General features: G+C 44.8%; 1 protein-coding gene across 6 annotated transcripts in view; it reads right to left on the bottom strand.

The window, feature by feature from the left end:
* adgrv1 (adhesion G protein-coupled receptor V1) overlaps window positions 1-19,079 on the bottom strand; it is an 838,553-nt gene that overhangs the window by 79,792 nt on the left and 739,682 nt on the right. For all 6 annotated transcript variants that reach the window (XM_038805279.1, XM_038805282.1, XM_038805283.1 and 3 more), the window contains one exon: window positions 13,014-13,171. In XM_038805279.1, the coding sequence (XP_038661207.1) occupies window positions 13,014-13,171 (158 nt within the window). The remainder of the gene's footprint in view (window positions 1-13,013; window positions 13,172-19,079) is intronic.

Raw genomic sequence — 19,079 nt, forward strand, 5'->3', positions numbered from 1 at the left:
GTAACACAAACATTGATCCCACCACTAAAAAAGCAAAGATGTGGAATATTTTACACCCCCTCCCCCGTCTCCTGGATGACTCGCAGTGTTGTTCCCAGAACCTACTCAACCCCTGCCAGCCCCACTCCAACGTTACCAGCAGAAAGGGGAGTATCAAATTGCCCACCTCCTGTGCCAATTCAGGCCCTCAAGTGGCCAGCTAATAGCCACTTGAGGACCTCCTCCTACCATTAACAGGATTCTGCCCTTGAGGGGAGAGGCCCACGCCTGGTAACCAGACCTGCCATGTCTTGATGGGGGGGGGGGAGATGGTAGTGCTGAGCTTCCCTCTTGAATAATATTGACTAGTTTGCTTGGCTATTTCAGATGGAGTTAAGAGTCAATCACATTATTGGGTTCTGAAGTCACATATAAGCCAGGCAGGGTAAGGATGGCAGCTTTCATAGAATCATAGAATTTTACAGTACAAAAGGAGACCATTTGGCCTACCGAGTCTGCACCGGCCCTTGGAAAGGGCACCCTACTTAAGCCCACACCTCCACCGAACCATTTTCGATCTTAAGAGCAATTTAGAAAGTCCAATCTACCTGACTTGCACATCTTTGGACTGTGGGAGGAAACCGGAGCACCCGGAGGAAACCTATGCAGACACGGGGAGAACGTGCAGACTCTGCACAGATAGTGACCCAAGCCGGGAATCGAACCTGGGACCCAGGCGCTGTAAAGCAACAGTGCTAACCACTGTGCTACCGTGCCACCTTTCATGCAGGACATTATATCCTCAACGAAAGGAGCAGAGTCAACATTTCCCCCCAAATTTGCTAATTCCTATTTAGAGAGGCTAGTAGAATGCCGAGGAAAATGGTGTCCGTCCCTTACAAGGTAGATGACATGCAATGGGTGAAACCGGGGCAAAGGCACCCATAGATGGTAGCTCCACTCCTGATCCTCAGGCAGCAGCGAGCACTACAGCGAAAGCAAAAGCTGCGGTGCTCTCCTGCTGATCCTGCAAACTTTGGTGTCAGGAAAAATAGTGGTATAACCATTGGCATTAGAACTCAAGGACATTCTGATTTGATATTCTTTTACATTTACTAGATAAACCTCACATTTATTTTTGTCAAAAAGTGAACCGGTAAATCATAAAAGGTTCAAACAGCACCTCTTTATTCTTTTCCTTAAAGAAACTCACCATCATAACCACTTGGAGACATTTCTGCAGGGTTAATCAAATGACATCTGACCACGTTGTGCCTGATCGCAAAATTCTTGGTTGGTCAGAGCCTTGTTCTACCACCCAGCCTCTCAATTTAAAAAAATGAAGATGAACTTTGGCAGCTATTTTACTTTATGCAATCATTTTGACCATTTTGTTTTATCTTTTGATTCATCAGCGAACCCTGATGATCACAATCAGTGGGTTGGTAAGGGGACTGAATTCAAACACACACAGATATAACTCCTTAAGAAAACCAATGGATATTAATTCCATTCAATTTGAATAATTAAATACATGAAGCTGCCACCCATAAAGATGTCAGAAGGGCACATTAAATAAAAACAGGAGGCCAAACATTCATGCAAACAAAATTCCTTAGGAGAAAATCATAAGTGTAAGAGATATTCTCGGCACTCAACTTTTATAATTATTGATGGATGCTATAAGTTGGCAACTCTCGTTGGAGATATTCCTGCAGGGGTTATATTAGTCTGACCATGTGATAGTTGGATGGAGGTTTATGTAACCACCCAGTTTCTCGGTACCGAGCAGGCACTGGGGTGTTCTGTTGCATAGTGCAGGTGGATGCTGGAGGGGTGTCTGTAATGGCATGAGCCTTCAGCCAATCCACTGGGAATGGTATATCCCCCTGTTGATCTCCTAAGCTTCAACAAGGTCAGTGCTGGTGAGCACTGGTGACTGTGATCATCAACTTCATATTTTTAGTGTACTAGAAAAGAAATAGTTATATTTCTGCTCTATCCGCAGTATCAGTAATACAACAGATAAATTGATTCAGAGACCTCTGAACGATGTTAACATGTACTGCAATTTTAGTTTATTTTCAGCATATCCTGTAAGTTAATTAACGCAAAACTTTAAATGTCTAACCAAGGCTTGGAAAGTACCACCGATATCTCCAAACAGGAAGGAATCAACTTCTAATGAGATGTTGTGGGTTGTTTTCTTTCAGTTATAGTGTTTGCTGCTGACCTATACTGTGGTTAATTTCAAATGCCACCCACTCCATTAACTATTTGTAGAAATTTATGCAAAGGAACATTTGGCCATATTTTCAAAAATTACCAATTTTCTCACCAATCTATCTGTTGTGCTGCGAATGCCTCTGTCGGACTTTCAGCAGAAAGGTTGAGATGTTAAAAATGCTTTTCTCAAGCTTAACACAAAAGTCATCTTCCACAGGCAATGCATTCTGAAAATGTGACCAAGTATGTAAAGTGGTCTGAGAAAACTTGTCATGCCTGAGAAAAATAATTTAAGTTATGACTTTGAACTCATGCTCAATGATCACTTCAACGCTGGAGATAATTAGTATCAGAGATGTTACACTCATTTACATTGATTGAATAACCAGATATATCAAAGAACTACTCAGTAATCTCAAATTTATAACAATATAACAAAACAAAAGCAAAAATTTGGTTCTATATTTTATGTAAAACTATGGAAATTTACAGAGTAGATGAAAGCCATTTGGCCCAATTTGTCTGTATTAGCAGTTTGCCGAAGCAGTCCAAAACAATCCAACTACCCTGATCTCTTCCCTGTCGCCTTGTATCTTCTCCTGCTTCAAGTGCTATCGACACTTCCTTTAAAAGATGCAGTGATGTTTATCCCAACTATTTCCTGCAACAATCAATTATACCCCATTAACTTTATATGTAAAGGTAGTTTATCCAATCTTCTCTCCAATTTCTTTTAAGCTGATTACCCCCTGTTACTGACTCCAACCAGAGGAAATAGTCAGTCCCGATCAAACTCTTCATCATTTTAAATAATTCCAGAGAATCTTCTTTTAGGCTTTTTCTGCTTCAGTGCAGATAGTTCTGGTACCAGTCTCTTCTCATAACTGTTGCCTTCATATCCCTGAAAAGATCCTATAGTGAAGCTACACAGCACTTCCTCTATGATTTAATCACTTTTTTTTTGACAGCAGAGTGCTAACAACTGCACACAATACTCTAAACTACATCTCATCTGTGGCTGATAGGAGTGAGATTGAATAAAGAAGACTGGACAAGGCATTGAAAAAGCAAAATACTGCAAAAGCTGGAAATAGTTTCCAACTTACATATCAGCCTGACTTGGAGATATATTGGCGCTCCTTTATCATGATTGAATCCTAAAAACTCCCTACCTCACAGGACTGTGGGAATATATTCACCATAAGGACTGTAATGGTTCAAGAAGGTGACTCCTCACCACCTTCTCGTGTGCAATTAAGGCTGGACAATAAACACTGGCCTTTCCAAAACAAATGAATGATAATAAAGATTAATTTGCAAACATAGGAGGGTTTTAGTCCCCTCAACATGGGGAGATGTGTAAAAACAAGAGATGTGTAAAAACGTAAAAAATCTGAAAACCTATCCCAAGTCGTTTCCAGCAGAGGCAAGGTGGGTTGGCAACCAACCTGCTTGCAGGAGGCCAGTTGGTCATTTAAGTATTACACTGAGGCTGTGTTCCTCAGAGTTAACCACCATTTTGAATTTACCCTTGATCTGCTATGTTTCTGAGGCTTTGGGAAACCCATTGGCTAGAGGGAGCCATACAGGATATGCTGAAAGTGTTTGGGATAGAAATCACCAAAGGAATGGTCCAGGGTGAACTTACAAGATTACTTGAAGCTATTACTACCATCATGAAGAGAGTTTTAAACCTCTCCCACCCTTTGTGTATAGGTGCTTCCTAACATCTCTACTGAAAGGTCTGGTCCTAATTGTTAGACTATATCCCGTAGTTCTAGAATCTCCAACCAGTGGAAACAGTTTATCTTTATCTACTCTGTCTTTCCTGTTAATGAAATGAAATGAAAATCGCTTATTGTCATGAGTAGGCTTCAAATGAAGTTACTGTGAAAAGCCCCTAGTCGCCACATTCCGGCGCCTATTCGGGGAGGCTGTTACGGGAATCGAACCGTGCTGCTGGCCTGCTTGGTCTGCTTTCAAAGCCAGCAATTTAGCCCTGTGCTAAACAGCCCCAATATCTTCAATATCTTGAAGACTTCGATCAGATCACCCCTAAACCTTCTACATTCTAGAAAAAACAGGCTGAATTTGTATAGCTCTCTTCATAACTTAATCCCTGAAGTCCAGGTATCATTCATGTAAACTTATGTTGCATTCCCTCCAAGGTCAAAATATCCATCCTAAGGTGCGGTGCCCAGAGCTGCTCACAGTCCCCCAAGTGGGGTCTAACCACGGTTTTGTAAAGCTGCAGCATAACTTGGGCTTCCTTATGCTTCAGTCCTCTCGATATAAAGGCCAGCATCCCATTTGCCTTCTTTCTGCACTTGTTCATGGTGTTTTAAAGATCTATGTCCCTGAACTCCCAGGCCTCTTTGGGCATCGACTGGACTTAGCTTCATACCATGTAGAAAGTACCCTGATCTTTATTTGCTACAAAATGGATAACCTCGCATCTGCCAAAGTTTTTGCCCATTCAGCTAGTCTATCAACATCCCTTTGTAATTTTATGCTGACAACTACACTGTCTACAATGCCACCCAACTTTGTGGTATCAGCAAATTTGGATATGTGACTTTCTGTGCCATTATCTAAGTCGTCAATGAACAAGTGAAGCCCTAGCACAGACCCATGTAGGACACCACTAATCATACCCTACCAATGTGACTACCTACCCATCAGCCCTACCTTCTATCACCTGCCATTCAAACAATTCCCAACCATGCCAGTAATTTATGCTCAATTCCATGAGCTTAGTTAACAGTCTCTTCTGTGGAACTTTATCAAATGCCTTCTGGAAGTCCATATTAAAATCAAATATTACATTGAACTAGATCATGTTATGATCACTATTTGATAAATGTTTACACACTGTTTGTCTCACTGGTTTAGCCCACACATCAGGCGTGATCTTCCCAAAAGGGAACAAAGTCTCCCGTACGAGCGCATTTAGCCACATGTTTCCCGGCACACTCAGTGCTGAAAACACATGACTATTCAACGCGACTCGCTTTGCATGAGGGGCCTGAATGGGGAATGCACGGCTGAGGCCGCACACAGCCCCGTACTTTTGCAATGGGGAGCTCTGGTCGCCAGAACTTCCCGTTGTAGCGAGAGATCGGGATGCCATTTCTAAATGCCATCCTGATCTCTAAGGCCCCGAAAAATATCCATGACCTCTCCCTCAACCCGAACGCAACATGTGAGGGTCGTTTCCCCCCCCCCCCACCCCCTCCACCCCCTCCAACCCCCCCTCCACCCCCTCCACCCCCCCCCCCTCCCCCCCCCCGCACCCCCTCCACCCCCCCAATCGCGCGAGAGGAAAAATGCCCGCTTTGCACTTTGGCACTACCAACCTGGCAGTGCCCCTGCTAGCTGGCAGTACTGCCTGGGCACCTTGACAGTGGCAGGCTGGCTCCCAGGTGGCACTACCAGGGTAGTACTGCCAGCATACCTAGGTGGCACCAGCAGTGCCAAGGCATCACCCTGCCCAAAGGGCATGCAACTGGGGGCCTCCGATCCCCTTGGAGACCCCAACGAGTGCCATGTTTGTGCAGAACAGTACCAAACGTTGCTCGCCCGAGGTCCCTGAGGTAAAGTAGTATTTGTGCTTACAACAAGCCAAACGAACGGCAGCCTTTACCACTCCTGTACTTTCCTATAAAAAATTATATAATTTAAATGCCAAAGTGCACCTGTCACATACTTTAGGGTGCCATAAAAGGCTGGCCAGAACATTATGCACTGTACAGTGGGCTGGGATATGCAAATATGGATCAGTGCCAATATCCTCATCTCCACTTGCTATTCAACATTAGTCACAGACTATGTGAACTAGAAACTATGCCCTACAGACACATGCCGTTTTAAAATGGGAAAATACTTACAATTTCCTGCAGGTAGAAATATCAATATTATTGATTTTAACACAAATAATAACTTACAAAGGTTGGCACATAGCCTCGTACTTTTACAATGGGGAGCTCTGGTCACCAGAACTTTCCATTGTAGCGAGAGATCGGGACGCCATTTTTAAATGCCGACCTGAACTCCGAGGCCCCGAAAAATAGGTTCAGAACTGAGATATCAATTTTATTATGTTGCAGGTAGCTTTGTTCAGTAAACCTGACTACCTTTAACCTTGCTGTGGTCCAAAGGGGTGTCAATAGCAATGTAGAAAATAACTGTACACTTTTCACAATTTCTAACAGAGAAATGATACTTGCTGTGTGGCGTCATGATGCAGAAACACTAATATTAGCCTCATGCAAATACAAATGGACAGTTTAATGCTAGCTCCTGAAACCGATTAAGCAAATGGAATATGGGTGTTTTTACTGAGCATTGATTGGCTTTTATTTTCCAACCTGTATATAAACGACTTTAAATAAATAATCAGAACTTTAATTGCACTGACTTACTGGTTTTACTGAAAGGTAAACAAGTATGTTGAAGGTACTGGGTGGGATCGTCTGGCCGTTTATGCTGGCGGGATCTAAGTCCCAACAACGGCTTACCCCTGGCATGGGTTTTGTGGTGGCGAGGGGTGTGTTCAACTGGAAAACTTATTAACAATGGCAGGACCAGAAGGTCCCACCGCTGGCCACTGGCAAGTTGCCCTCTGCTGCTGAAGAACACACCATAGAGGTGGGGGGGATCCTGCCCATTATCCCGCGGCCAAATGACTGCTTTCTTATTAGGTCCATTTTAATAATACTGTTATGAGCCTCACCCATATTTGTTGAAAAGTTGCTTACATTAGTGAATTTACAGTGGACTAATCAAATTATATAAAGGAATAGTGAGGCACCATTGGAGCTGCCAATTTTTGGATAGGATTTTAAACTAAAGGTGAATGTAAATACTGTCAAGACATTATTAGAACAGGAAAGTTCTGTCGGACATCCTAATTCATAGTTATTCCTCAACCCCCAATAAAAAGCTGACCATTCTTACATCGGGAGTTGGTGTGCATAATCTTATTCTGGCATTTTTCTATTACAGTCCGTATTTAATTGGCTGCAAAACACTTGCGTTCATCCAGAGGTCATGCAATATAGAACAGTTTAGTTCAATGAAAATATCATCACCAAACTTAACCTTTTTGTTGCTTGCAACTTCCATAGAATCCATGGAATACCTGCAGTGCAGAAGGAGGCCATTCGGCCCATTGGGTTTGCACCGACCCTCCGAAAGAGCACTATAGCCAGATCCACTCCCATGCCCACCCTGCCCTATCCCCGAAAGCTAAACTGCTCACCTTTGGACTGTGGGGGTGTGGTGATCTCTACCACTGTATATATGAGTGTGCGTGCATTAGGGGATGTATGACAGTACCTGTATTACAGGTTTGCTGGTAAGCCCCTGCTGGCTAGCTCTGCCCCCAGGGAGCAGTATAAATATGCATGAGCTTCACTGAGATGCCATTCTACAGCTGCAGCCAGAGGAATAGCATCTCACTGTAATAAAGCCTCTCTTGTACCTTATCGAGTCTTTTGTGTGCAATTGTTAGCGCCACAGGGGGAAACACATGAAGATACAGGGAGAATGTGCAAACTCCACACAGACAGTCACCCAAGACCAGAATCAAACCTGATCTTTGACGCTGTGGGGCAGCAGTGCTAACCACTTTCCAGCATTTTCTGACCACCCCTAATTGCCGTTGAATTTAATGCCTTGATTGGCCATTGCAAAGGGCAGTTAATATTCCTGTGGGTCTGGATTCACATGTCGGCCAGACCAGGTAAGGATGGTAGGTTTCCTTCTCTGAAGGACATTGGTGAATCAGATTTGTTTTCAACACCAATCGATGATAGTTTTGTGTTCATAGAATCACAGAAATACACAGTGTAGCCCATTGAGCCTGCACCCACATTAAAACACCTGGGGCAGGATTCTCCAATAATGGTGCTACGGCCCCACGCCCGTGAAAAAACACGGCCTTTTCACTCTGGACTTTCCTGAAGAATGTCCGGAGCGATTCACTTACCTGAAGGGGGCTTGCAGGGTCCTGGAGAGCCCTTCGCAGTTCTGGCTGCCAATACGGTGCCCTGCACTTGCCGGGGGTCCGCACATGCACACGGCGGCGGCCTGCGTCGACCGCCCCGCGTGACACGGTCAACCCACACCGTGGACTGGCACCGAAAACATACACCCCCCCCCCAAGATCGTACGCGCCCACGGATCGGTGGCCCCCGATGGGTAGCCTGGCCTTCCTAGAGGCCCCCACACCCCGGTTAAGGATCCCCCCGCCCCCCGCACCAGGGCAGCCGCGGACGGAGTCCGAAGCCAGCATGCCAAGTTCCCGACAGGTGGGACCATAAGAGAATCACGCCGTCGGGAAATCGGCCAGTTGATATTGGAAAATCACCGCGGGGTCCTCTTTCAATGGCCCCCGACCGGCACCACATAGACCGTTCAAATCGCGAGAGCGGCGTCGGATCTGATCTCAGGTTTGACGCCCATTCTTTGCCCCCGTGCTGACCACGATTTAGGCGCGTAGGCTCGGAGAATCCTGCCCCTGAACTAACTACCTAATTCCATTTGCAAGCACTTGGCCCATAGCCTTGAATGTTATGACGTGCCGAATGCTCATTCAGGTATTTTTCACTGAACGTGAGGCAACCCGCCTCTAGCACCCTCCCAGGCAGTACATTCCAGACCATCACCACCCTCTGGGTAAAAGACCTTTTGCTAACATCTCGTCCATATCTCCTGTCCCTCATCTTGAGCTGGTGTCCCCTCATGACTGACCCTTCAACTAAGGGGAACAGCTGCTTCCTATCCACCCTGTACATTCCCCTCATAATCGCGTACACCTCGATCAGGTCGCCACTCAGTCTTCCTGACTCCAACGAAAACAACCCACGCCTATCTATCCTCTCTTCATAACTTAAATGATCCATCCCCCAAGGGCTGCACGGTGGCGTAGTGGGTTATCCCTGTTGCATCACGGCGCCGAGGTCCCAGGTTCGATCCCGGCTCTGGGTCACTGTCCGTGTGGAGTTTGTACATTCTCCCCGTATTTGCGTGGGTTTCGCCACCACAACCCAAAGACGTGCAAGGGAGGTGAATTGAACACGCTAAAATTGCCCCTTAATTGGAAAAAAAGGAATCAGGTACGATGATCCATCCCAGGCAACATCTTGGTGAATCTCCTCTGCAGCCCCTCCAGTGCCAACACATCCTTCCAACCAGAACTGCACACAGTACTCCAGCTGTGACCTCACCAAAGTTCTATAAAACCCCGGTTACATATCTACATCCTCATTCGGAAGGTGAAAAATTTGAGGGCGAACTAGGGAATAGGGCCAGTATGGCTCTGAGGAAGAGCAGACCGGGGGATGTTGCTGAAAATAGCGGGACTGGTGGCCTGAAGTGCATATATTTTAATGCAAGAAGTATAACAAGTAAGGCAGATGAACTTAGAGCTTGGATTAGTACTTGGAACAATTATGTTGTTGCCATTACAGAGACCTGGTTGAGGGAAGGACAGTATTGGCAGCTAAACGTTCCAGGATTTAGATGTTTCAGGCGGGATAGAGTGGGAGGTAAAAGGGTTGGAGGAGCCTGGTTAGGGAGAGAATCCCAGCTGTACTGGGGGAGGACAACTCAGAGGGAGGCTATATGGGTAGAGATCAGGAATAGGAAGGGTGCAGTCACAATGCTGGGGGTTTACTACAGGCCTCCCAACAGCCAGCAGGAGATAGAGGAGCAGATAGGTACACAGATTTTGGAATGGAGTAAAAGCAACAGGGTTGTTGTGATGGGAGACTTTAACTTCCCCAACATTGACTGGGATTCACTTTGTGCTTGGGGTTTAGTTGGGGCAGAGTTCATAAGGAGCATCCAGGAGGGCTTCTTAAAACAATATGTAGATAGTCCAACTAGGGAAGAGGCTATACTGGACCTGGTATTGGGGAAAGAGCCCGGCTAGGTGGTAGAAGTGTCAGTAGGGAAGCATTTCGGGAACAGTGACCACAATTCAGTAAGTTTTAAAGTGTCGGTGGACAAGGATAAGAGTGGACGAAGTGTGAATGTGATAAATTGGGGGAAGGCTAATTATAACAGTATTAGGCAGAAACTGAAGAATCCAGATTGAGGGCAGATGTTTGAGGGTCAATCAACATCTGATATGTGGGAGGCTTTCAAATATTAGTTGAAAAGAATTCAGGACCGGCATGTTCCTGTGAGGAAGAAGGATAAAGATGGCAAATTTCAGGAACCTTGGATAGCGAGAGATATTGTGGGTCTTGTCAAAAAGAAAAAGGAGGCATTTGTCAGGGGTAGAAGGCTGGGAACAGAAGAAGCCTGTGTGGAATATAAGGAAAGTAGAAAGAAACTTAAGAAAGGAGTCAGGAGGGCTAAAAGGGGTCACGAGAAGTCATTGGCAAATGGGGATAAGGAAAATCCCAAGGCTTTTTACACATACATAAAAAGTAAGGGGGTAGCCAGGGGAAGGGTTGGCCCACTGAAAGACTGGTGAGGGAATCTATGTGTGGAGCCAGAGGAAATGGGCGAGGTACTAAATGAATACTTTGCATCAGCATTCACCAAAGAGAAGGAATTGGTGGATGTTGAGTCTGGAGAAGTGTGTGTAGATAGCCTGGTCACATTGAAATACAAAGGACGAGGTGTTGGGCGTCTTGAAAAATATTAAGGTGGATAAGTCCCCAGGGCCTGATGGGATCTACCCCAGAATACTGAAGGAGGCAAGAGCGGAAATTGTTGAGGCCTTGACAGAAATTTTGGATCCTCACTGTCTTCAGGTGATGTCTCGGAGGATTGGAGAATAGTTAATGTTGTTCCTTTATTTAAGAAGGGTAGCAAGGATAATCCAGGGAACTACAGGCCAGTGATCCGTATGTCACTGGTAGGGAAACTACTGGAGAGAAATCTTCGAGACAGGATCTACTCCCATTTGGAAGCAAGTGGACGTATTAGCGTGAGGCAGCACGGTTTTGTGACGAGGAAGTCATGTCTGACTAACTTGATAGAGTTTTTCGAAGGGGTCACAAAGATGATTGATGCAGGTAGGGCAGTGGATGTTGTCTACATGGACTTCAGTAAGGCCTTTGACAAGGTCCCTCATGGCAGACTGGTACAAAAGGTGAAGTCACATGGGATCAGAGGTGAGCTGGCAAGATGGATACAGAACTGGTTAGGTCATGGAAGGCAGAGAGTAACAATGGAAGGGTACTTTTCTGATTGGAGGGCTGTGACTAGTGGTGTTCCGCAGGGATCAGTGCTGGGACCTTTGCTGTTCGTAGTATATATAAATGATTTGGAGGAAAATGCAACTGGTCTGATTAGTAAGTTTGTGGACAACACAAAGGTTGGTGGAATTGCGGATAGCGATGAGGACTGTCAGAGGATACAGCAAGATTTAGATTGTTTGGAGACTTGGGCGGAGAGATGGCAGATGGAGTTTAATGCGGGAAAATGTGAGGTAATGCATTTTGGAAGGTCTAATACAGGTAGGAAATATACAGTGAATGGTAGATCCCTCAAGAGTATTGACAGTCAGGGAGATCTCATTGTACCCTGAATATCTCTGATCATCCATGGTTTTCTGCGTTTGTTATCCTTCCTATCACCCGAGCGGGAACATGTTGGGCCTGTACCCTCCCCATTTCCTTTTTGACTGTCCCCACTGCTCTTCTGTAAATTCCCCAACAAGTAGCTCTTCCCAGTCTACCTTGGCCAGATCTTGCCTTATTATACTAAATCCCCTCTCCCCAATGCAAAACTTTTTTTTTGCAACATGGCTATTTCTTTGTCCATAACAAGTTAAGTTGTAACATGTTGTGGTCGCTATGACTAAAATGCTCCCCACCACCTCAATCACCTGTCCAGCTCATTCTCCAGAATTAGGTCCAGCATTTCCTTGTTGTACCCTCTACATATTTAACCTAATAAGTTATGCTGTATATATTTTAAGAAATCCACTCCATCTAAGCCCTTAACACTACGACTATCCCAATAAATGTTGGAAAAGTTGATATCACATTATTATTATTTTTACTCACCTCTGCAAATTATTCACATATTTGCTCCTCAATTTCCCACTGACTGCGGATCTATAATAAACACCCAGCAATGTGGCTGAACCTTTTTATTCTACCCATAAAGATTCATTCGATGCCCCCCACCAAGATATCATCTCTCCTTACTACTGCAACTGACTCCTTAACTAATAACCGCCTCCTCGTCTTTTACTGAAGATTCTATATCCCAGTAGCTGCCAAACCTGTCCTTACCTCAGTGCTGTCTCTGTGATGGCTATAATATCACAATTCCACATGTCACTCCTCGCTCTTAACTCATCCGTTTTACGTTAAATACTCCTGGCATTAAAGTAGAGGCCATCCAACCTTGCCTTACTCTCTTGAAACTTAATAAAGCAGTACTCCCTCTGACTTGATTACTTTACTGTATTGTGCTGTGTCCCTTTTCTGCTAAAGGTTTGTGGCCGCTCTTCCCACCATTACTGAGATTCGCTTTCAATTCCAAATTTTATCATTTTATTTAAATTTTACCAGCTAATGTGGCAGGATCCATTCAGCAATTCTGTGTTACTATTATTTTAATTGTCAGACTGTGATGTAAAAAAGAAAAATGCAACTAGGGCTGAATATATCAAAAGGAGAGATTTAAATGCAGAGGAGATTTTTCATCCTTGCTGCATCACATTGTTCAATACCATCACAAATACAAAGAAAAAATATGGAAAAATATACTTTTTAAAATATTGAAAGTATTATGACTGCTGTAGCTCATTCAAACTGTAACATTCATGTTGTCCTTACCTGTGCTATTAGCTTTTCCTCTGAAAACATCATCATAGGATTTCCATTGTTGAATCATCTGATAGATATATATAAATATCACAAATACTCCCACAAGGCACAGTAAGGGCATCAGAGCTGCTGTGGCAAGAGCAGCATAAATATTTGGAATGAAGCACCTATAGATAGCAAATAGGGAACAAAAAACCCTTTTAGTGTACATCTTTGTCAGCCTACTTTTCATATGGTCAGATAACACCTTTACAGGTAGGTTCACAACAATATTAATTTCATTGAGGTGAACGGTGGGTTTGTATATTTAAATATCCTTTGCACTCCTGTGCACCTCTTTACAAAATATGAAACCGGGGGTCATATGATGCTGGCGCGGGAATAGCAGTGTTTCTATGAGTTCTGGCGCTACTCATTCTTCAATCCTCTCACATCGACGCTACCACCAAGAAAGCACAACAGCACCTATACTTCCTCAGGAAACTAAGGAAATTCGGCATTAACTCTTACCAACTTTTACTGATGCACCATAGAAAGCATCCTGTCTGGCTGCATCACAACCTGGTATGGCAACTGCTCGGCCCAAGACCGCAAGAAACTTCAGAGTCGTGAATACCGCCCAGTCCATCACACAAACCTGCCTCCCATCCATTGGCTCCATCTACACCTCCCGCTGCCTGGGGAAAGCGGGCAGCATAATCAAAGACCCCTCCCATCCGGCTTACTCACTCTTCCAACTTCTTCCATCTTGCAGGACATACAAAAGTCTGAGAACACGCACGAACAGACTCAAAAACAGCTTCTTCCCTGCTGTTAGCAGACTCCTAAACGACCCTCTTACGGACTAACCTCATTAACCCTTTTTTCTTCACCCGATGCCGGTGTTTCTGTAGTTACATTGTGTACCCTGTGTTGCCCTATTATGTATTTTCTCTCATTTGCTTTTCATGTATTTAATGATCTGTTGAGCTGCTCGCAGTAAAATACTTTTCACTGTACCTCGGTACACGCGACAATAAACAAATCCAACCAATCCAATCATTTATCCTGTTTATGTGATGCACTCATACCTAATCCGGAAAAGAATCCCCCTCATATGTCCCTAGCAGATTTCTGGCTAAGCGGTGGTGAAAAAATGTAGAATGGTGATATCCGGTAACTCTGTAAAAATATTCGACAATCCGCCTAAGGTCTTGGCCTCTGCGAATTCCATGAAGGCAATAACGTGGAGTACAATCTGTAGCTCAATGTAAAATCTGGACTTCAACGTCGCCTTGTTCAGTGCGTCCAAGCGCAGGAGCCCGCGAAATGGCCGCCTTCATCCAGGCTTAGGCCCTGGAGCGATTTGATGACCTGGACCTGTTCTGTCTCGTGGCAAGCTTGCAGCCGCTGTTTCAGCCACCTGGATTTGGGAATACCACGTGGTGGCGTGTTCGTGGAACACGCAGGTCTCAATGGCAGTTGACAGGGTGAGCTGCTTGACCTTAAGAAGCTGCTGGCGAAGGAGGTCCGACTGAATACCGAAAACGATCTGGTCGCGTATCATGGAGTCAGAGGTGGACCCGTAGTTGCAGGACTGCACAAGGACACGGAGGTGGGTGATAAAGGATTGGAACGGTTTGTCCTTACCCTGTAAGCGCTGCTGAAAGATATAGCGTTTGAAGCTTTTATTCACCTCGACAACGCAGTGGCTGTCAAACTTTAGGAGGGCCGTCTTGAACCTAGATTTATCTTCCCCGTCGGCGAAGGTGAGAGAATTAAAGATGTGGATTGCGGGGTCCCCGGCTGTGGCGAGGAAGAGAGCAATCTTCCGTGCGTCTGAGGCAGCTTCCAGGTCCATTGCCTCAAGGTATAGCTGGAAGCGCTGTTTGAAGATTTTCCAGTTGGACCCCAGGTTGCCGGTAATGCGGAGCGGCGGCGGCGGGCGGTCGCTGTCCATGTTGCAGGATGGCTGTAAACTGGTGGAAGGCTGATCACTAGCAGGTAGGTCTCAGAAGTTCTAACATCCCTCAACTACTGGTACCATGATGTGTTGGCCACTCTGGATCCGTGAAGCACATACAGGCCATCAACACTGAAGATGGTTCAACACTATTTTGTTAACTGTTATAAATTGCTAGACATACTATTACTGTGGGTTTACACGATGCTAGATTAACTAGAGACCTGTGCCTGTCCTAACCAGTTGAATCACTCAGCACGTGGTGAGAGTCTGTACTGTAACTGATAAGCTCTTGTGCTTCTGAGAGGCAGCATCCTGAATGAGCGGGAAAAGTGATGCCCTCTGTCTTTATAGTGAGTGTGTTCTAACTGGTGATTGGCTGCAGTGTTTGTGCATGTTGATTGGTCCTAGTGTATGCCCATCAGTATGTGTGTCTGCACCATGATATACTGGTGTATATTATGACAGACACCTCTCAGCGTGCTCCTTCTAGCTAAATGCTGCACTTTGTAGGTGGTATGGTAGAGGGGTTGCATGATAGATTCTGTCTTTTCTTCTTCTCATTTGTATTTCATGGTGATAATCTATGCTTTATGGTCTCCATTCTTCAATCACCATAAATAGGAGCAGCACCACTGCCGGGAGGTGGGTAAGTGATTTAGGTATTCATGGATGGGGTCAAATGCGGGAGGGACATTTGGTGTCCATTCTCATTCTTTTCTCCTCATTTCTGAGGAGTATCTCTCCTGAATGTAACAAAGGAATAGTTGTAGGGATAGGCCTACAGGTCCTCACATGCATTGAAGGAATTTCACCCTACCTCAGTCCTAAATGATCAACCCCTTAACCAAAGACAGTACTCCAGTGTTGTCTCATTAATGTCCGAAACAATTGTCGCAATGTCATTATTCCTGTACTCCAATGCCCTTAAAATAAAGGCCAGCATACTATTTGCCGTCTTAACTGCTTGCTGTGCCTCCATTCTCACTTTGTGTTCTTTGTATAAGTATACCCAAGTTTCTCTAAATAACAATATTTAGAAGTTTCGCGCCTTGTAAAAAATATTCTGTTTGTGAATTTTTTATCACCAGAGTGAATGACCTCACATCCACCCACATCATTAATCATCAACCACCTTGTTACCCACTCATTTAACCTATCGATATATCTTTGCAGCCTTTGTGTCCTCACATCTTACTTTCCTACCTAACGTTTTGATGTCAATGTTATTTATCAGAGTAACCCCATCGGCTGGTGTAATGTCACGTGTTATGCAATTACGTCATCGGAGTGTTTTGCGGGCTTCTGTGGAGTTCACCATTGTACCCTGTTTGAGCAACATCGTGTAAATAATCTCTTTGCACTTTGTTATTCGAACTCGATGTGCGCCATCTCTGATTCTTTCTCTTTGTGGTTACAACAAAGAATATAACATCAGTGAACTTGGATATAGTACTCCTAGTCTCTTTATTAAAGTCAGTAATTTCTGAGTCCCCAGCAATGATCCTGGCAGCAGTCCACTGGTTACAGCCTGTCAATTTAAAGTTGTCCCATTTAACCCTAATCTCTGTTTCCTGTCCAAATGTACTATATCTATATAAGGGCAGCACGGTAGCATTGGAATTTGGCACAATTGCTTCACAGCTCCAGGTTCCCAGGTTCGATTCCCGGCTTGGGTCACTGTTTGCACGTTCTCCCCGTATGTGCGTGGGTTTCCTTCGGGTGCTCCAGTTTCCTCCCACAGTCCAAAGATGTGCAGGTTAGGTGGATTGGCCATGCTAAATTGCCCTTAGTGTCCAAAATTTCTCTTAGTGTTGGTTACTGGGTTATGGGGATAGGGTGGAGATGTGGGCCTGGGTAGGATGCTCTTTCTTAGAGCCGGTGCAGACTCAATGGGCCAAATGGCCTCCTTCTGTACCATAAATTCTATGATTCTAAAATCTACTGGGTCTCCTCTTTGTCTACCCTACTGGTTACATCCCTAAAAAAAACTCCAGTAAATGTCAAACATGATTTCCTTCTTGAAACTATGTGAACTTTGTCTGATTACATTATGATCTTAAGTGTGTTGTTAACATTTCCTTAATAGTGGATTCTATTATTTTCCCGATGACAAGTGTCAGGCTAACTGGTATGTTTTCTCTCTCCCCCCTTTATCAAATACCGGTTTCATATTTGCTAACTTCCAATCAGCTGGAACTATTCTAGACTCCAGAGAATTTTGGAAAAGCACAACCGTCTCTATCTTTGCAGCAACTCTTTTAGAACCAGGCCACCAGGTCTTGGGGATCTCTCAGCTTTTATTCCTTTAATGCAATACATTGTCTATGGTGATATTAATATTGATTTGAACTTTAAACTCCTCACTGGTAGTAGCCCCTTTGTTACCCTCCATTTCTGGTGTGTTTTTGTGTCTTCTCCTGCAGACACAAAACACTTGTATCTGTGCTATTTCTTCATTCCCCATAATAATTTCTCCTGTCTCCAATGTTTACTTCAGCAGAAAAGCCAATAAGATCTGAAAGTCAATGGTGAAAGACAAAAAGCTCTGAAATGTTTTTGTGATAGGGAATTGTGTGTGCATTTACATGCATTGCACCAAAGTCACTGCACTCCAGCATAAAGAGTCCGCAAATTACATTTTTTATGATCTGTGGTGAAATGCAAATACTTTTCAGTCAGTTCAATTTGGGTAGAATTGTATCAATACTGTGAGATGAATCCAGGCGTTAGGCTGTTTTGGACTCTAAATCTAACAGTCACCTGAAATGGCCAGGATGCTGATTTTCCAGTTAGAATCATAGAATTAACTATAGTGCAGGAGGACATTCGGCCCAGTGAGTCTGCCCGACCCTTCGAAAGAGCACCCTACCTATGCCCTATCCCTGTCATCACACCTAACCTTTGGATACCAAGAGACAATTTAGCATTGTCAATCCACCTAACCTGCACATCTTTGGACTGTGGGTAGGGCGGCACGTGCAGTGGTTAGCACTGCTGCCTCACGCTGAGGACCCAGGTTCAATCCTTGCCCCGGGCCACTGTCCGTGTGGAGTTTGCACATTCTCTTCGTGTCTGCAGGGGTCTCACCCTCACAACCCAAAAAGATGTGCAGGGTAGGTGGATTGGCCATACTAAACTGCCCCTTAATTAGAAAAAAAAGAATTGGGTACTCAAATTTTTTAAAAAATCTTTGGACTGTGGGAGGAAACTGGAGCTCCCGGAAGAAACCCATGCAGACACAGGATAACGTCAAACTCCACACAGTCAGCCAAGGTTGCAATCGAACCTGGGTTCCTGGCCCTCATGGGGCTGGTTTAGCACACTGGGCTAAATCGCTGGCTTTTAAAGCAGACCAAGGCAGGCCAGCAGCACAGTTCAATTCCCATACCAGCCTCCCCGAACAGGCGCCGGAATGTGGCGACTAGGGGCTTTTCACAGTGACTTCATTGAAGCCTACTCGTGACAATAAGCGATTTTCATTTTCATTTCATTTCATTTTCACAGGCAGCATTGTGTTATCTTATAACTGTAAAGGAATGTGACCCTTTGAACTATCAGTGATACTTGAGAGCAGTACGGAGATGGTTCCAATAGGGTGTAGAGGGAGGGCAAAAGGGAATGCTACACTCTCTCAGTGCAGCCACTATGAGATTGACTGCAATGCTCCATCAATAGATCGATTCAATACTACAATATTTCCACAGAACTGCATGTCGGACAGTGAAGCATTCCCTTCGTACTGACTCTCCAGCAATTCAACACTCTCAATTCTGTCCCTCTGATAGTGCAGTACTCCCTCCAAACCGTACCTCTGAATATGCAGCATTAGATCAATATTAGATCAAGAACTCCGGCTCAGAGTTGATGAGCTGGAGTCTGAGCTTCACACACAGAGGCACATCCGGGAGGGGGAGGCTTACCTGGACACTTTGTTTCAGGAGGCAGTCACACCTGTCAGAGTAAATAGTTTAAATCCTGCCAGTGGCCAGGGACAGCAGGGTGTGACTGCAAGTCAGGCAGGTAAAGGGAACCAGCAGTCAGGAACTCAGGAGCCTCAGCCCTTGACCCTGTCCAACAGGTACGAGGCACTTGCTCCCTGTGTGGATGGCGAACAGGGCTGCAGGAAGGAT

This window comes from Scyliorhinus canicula, chromosome 8, assembly GCF_902713615.1.
Source record: "Scyliorhinus canicula chromosome 8, sScyCan1.1, whole genome shotgun sequence".
Classification (NCBI taxonomy): domain Eukaryota; kingdom Metazoa; phylum Chordata; class Chondrichthyes; order Carcharhiniformes; family Scyliorhinidae; genus Scyliorhinus; species Scyliorhinus canicula.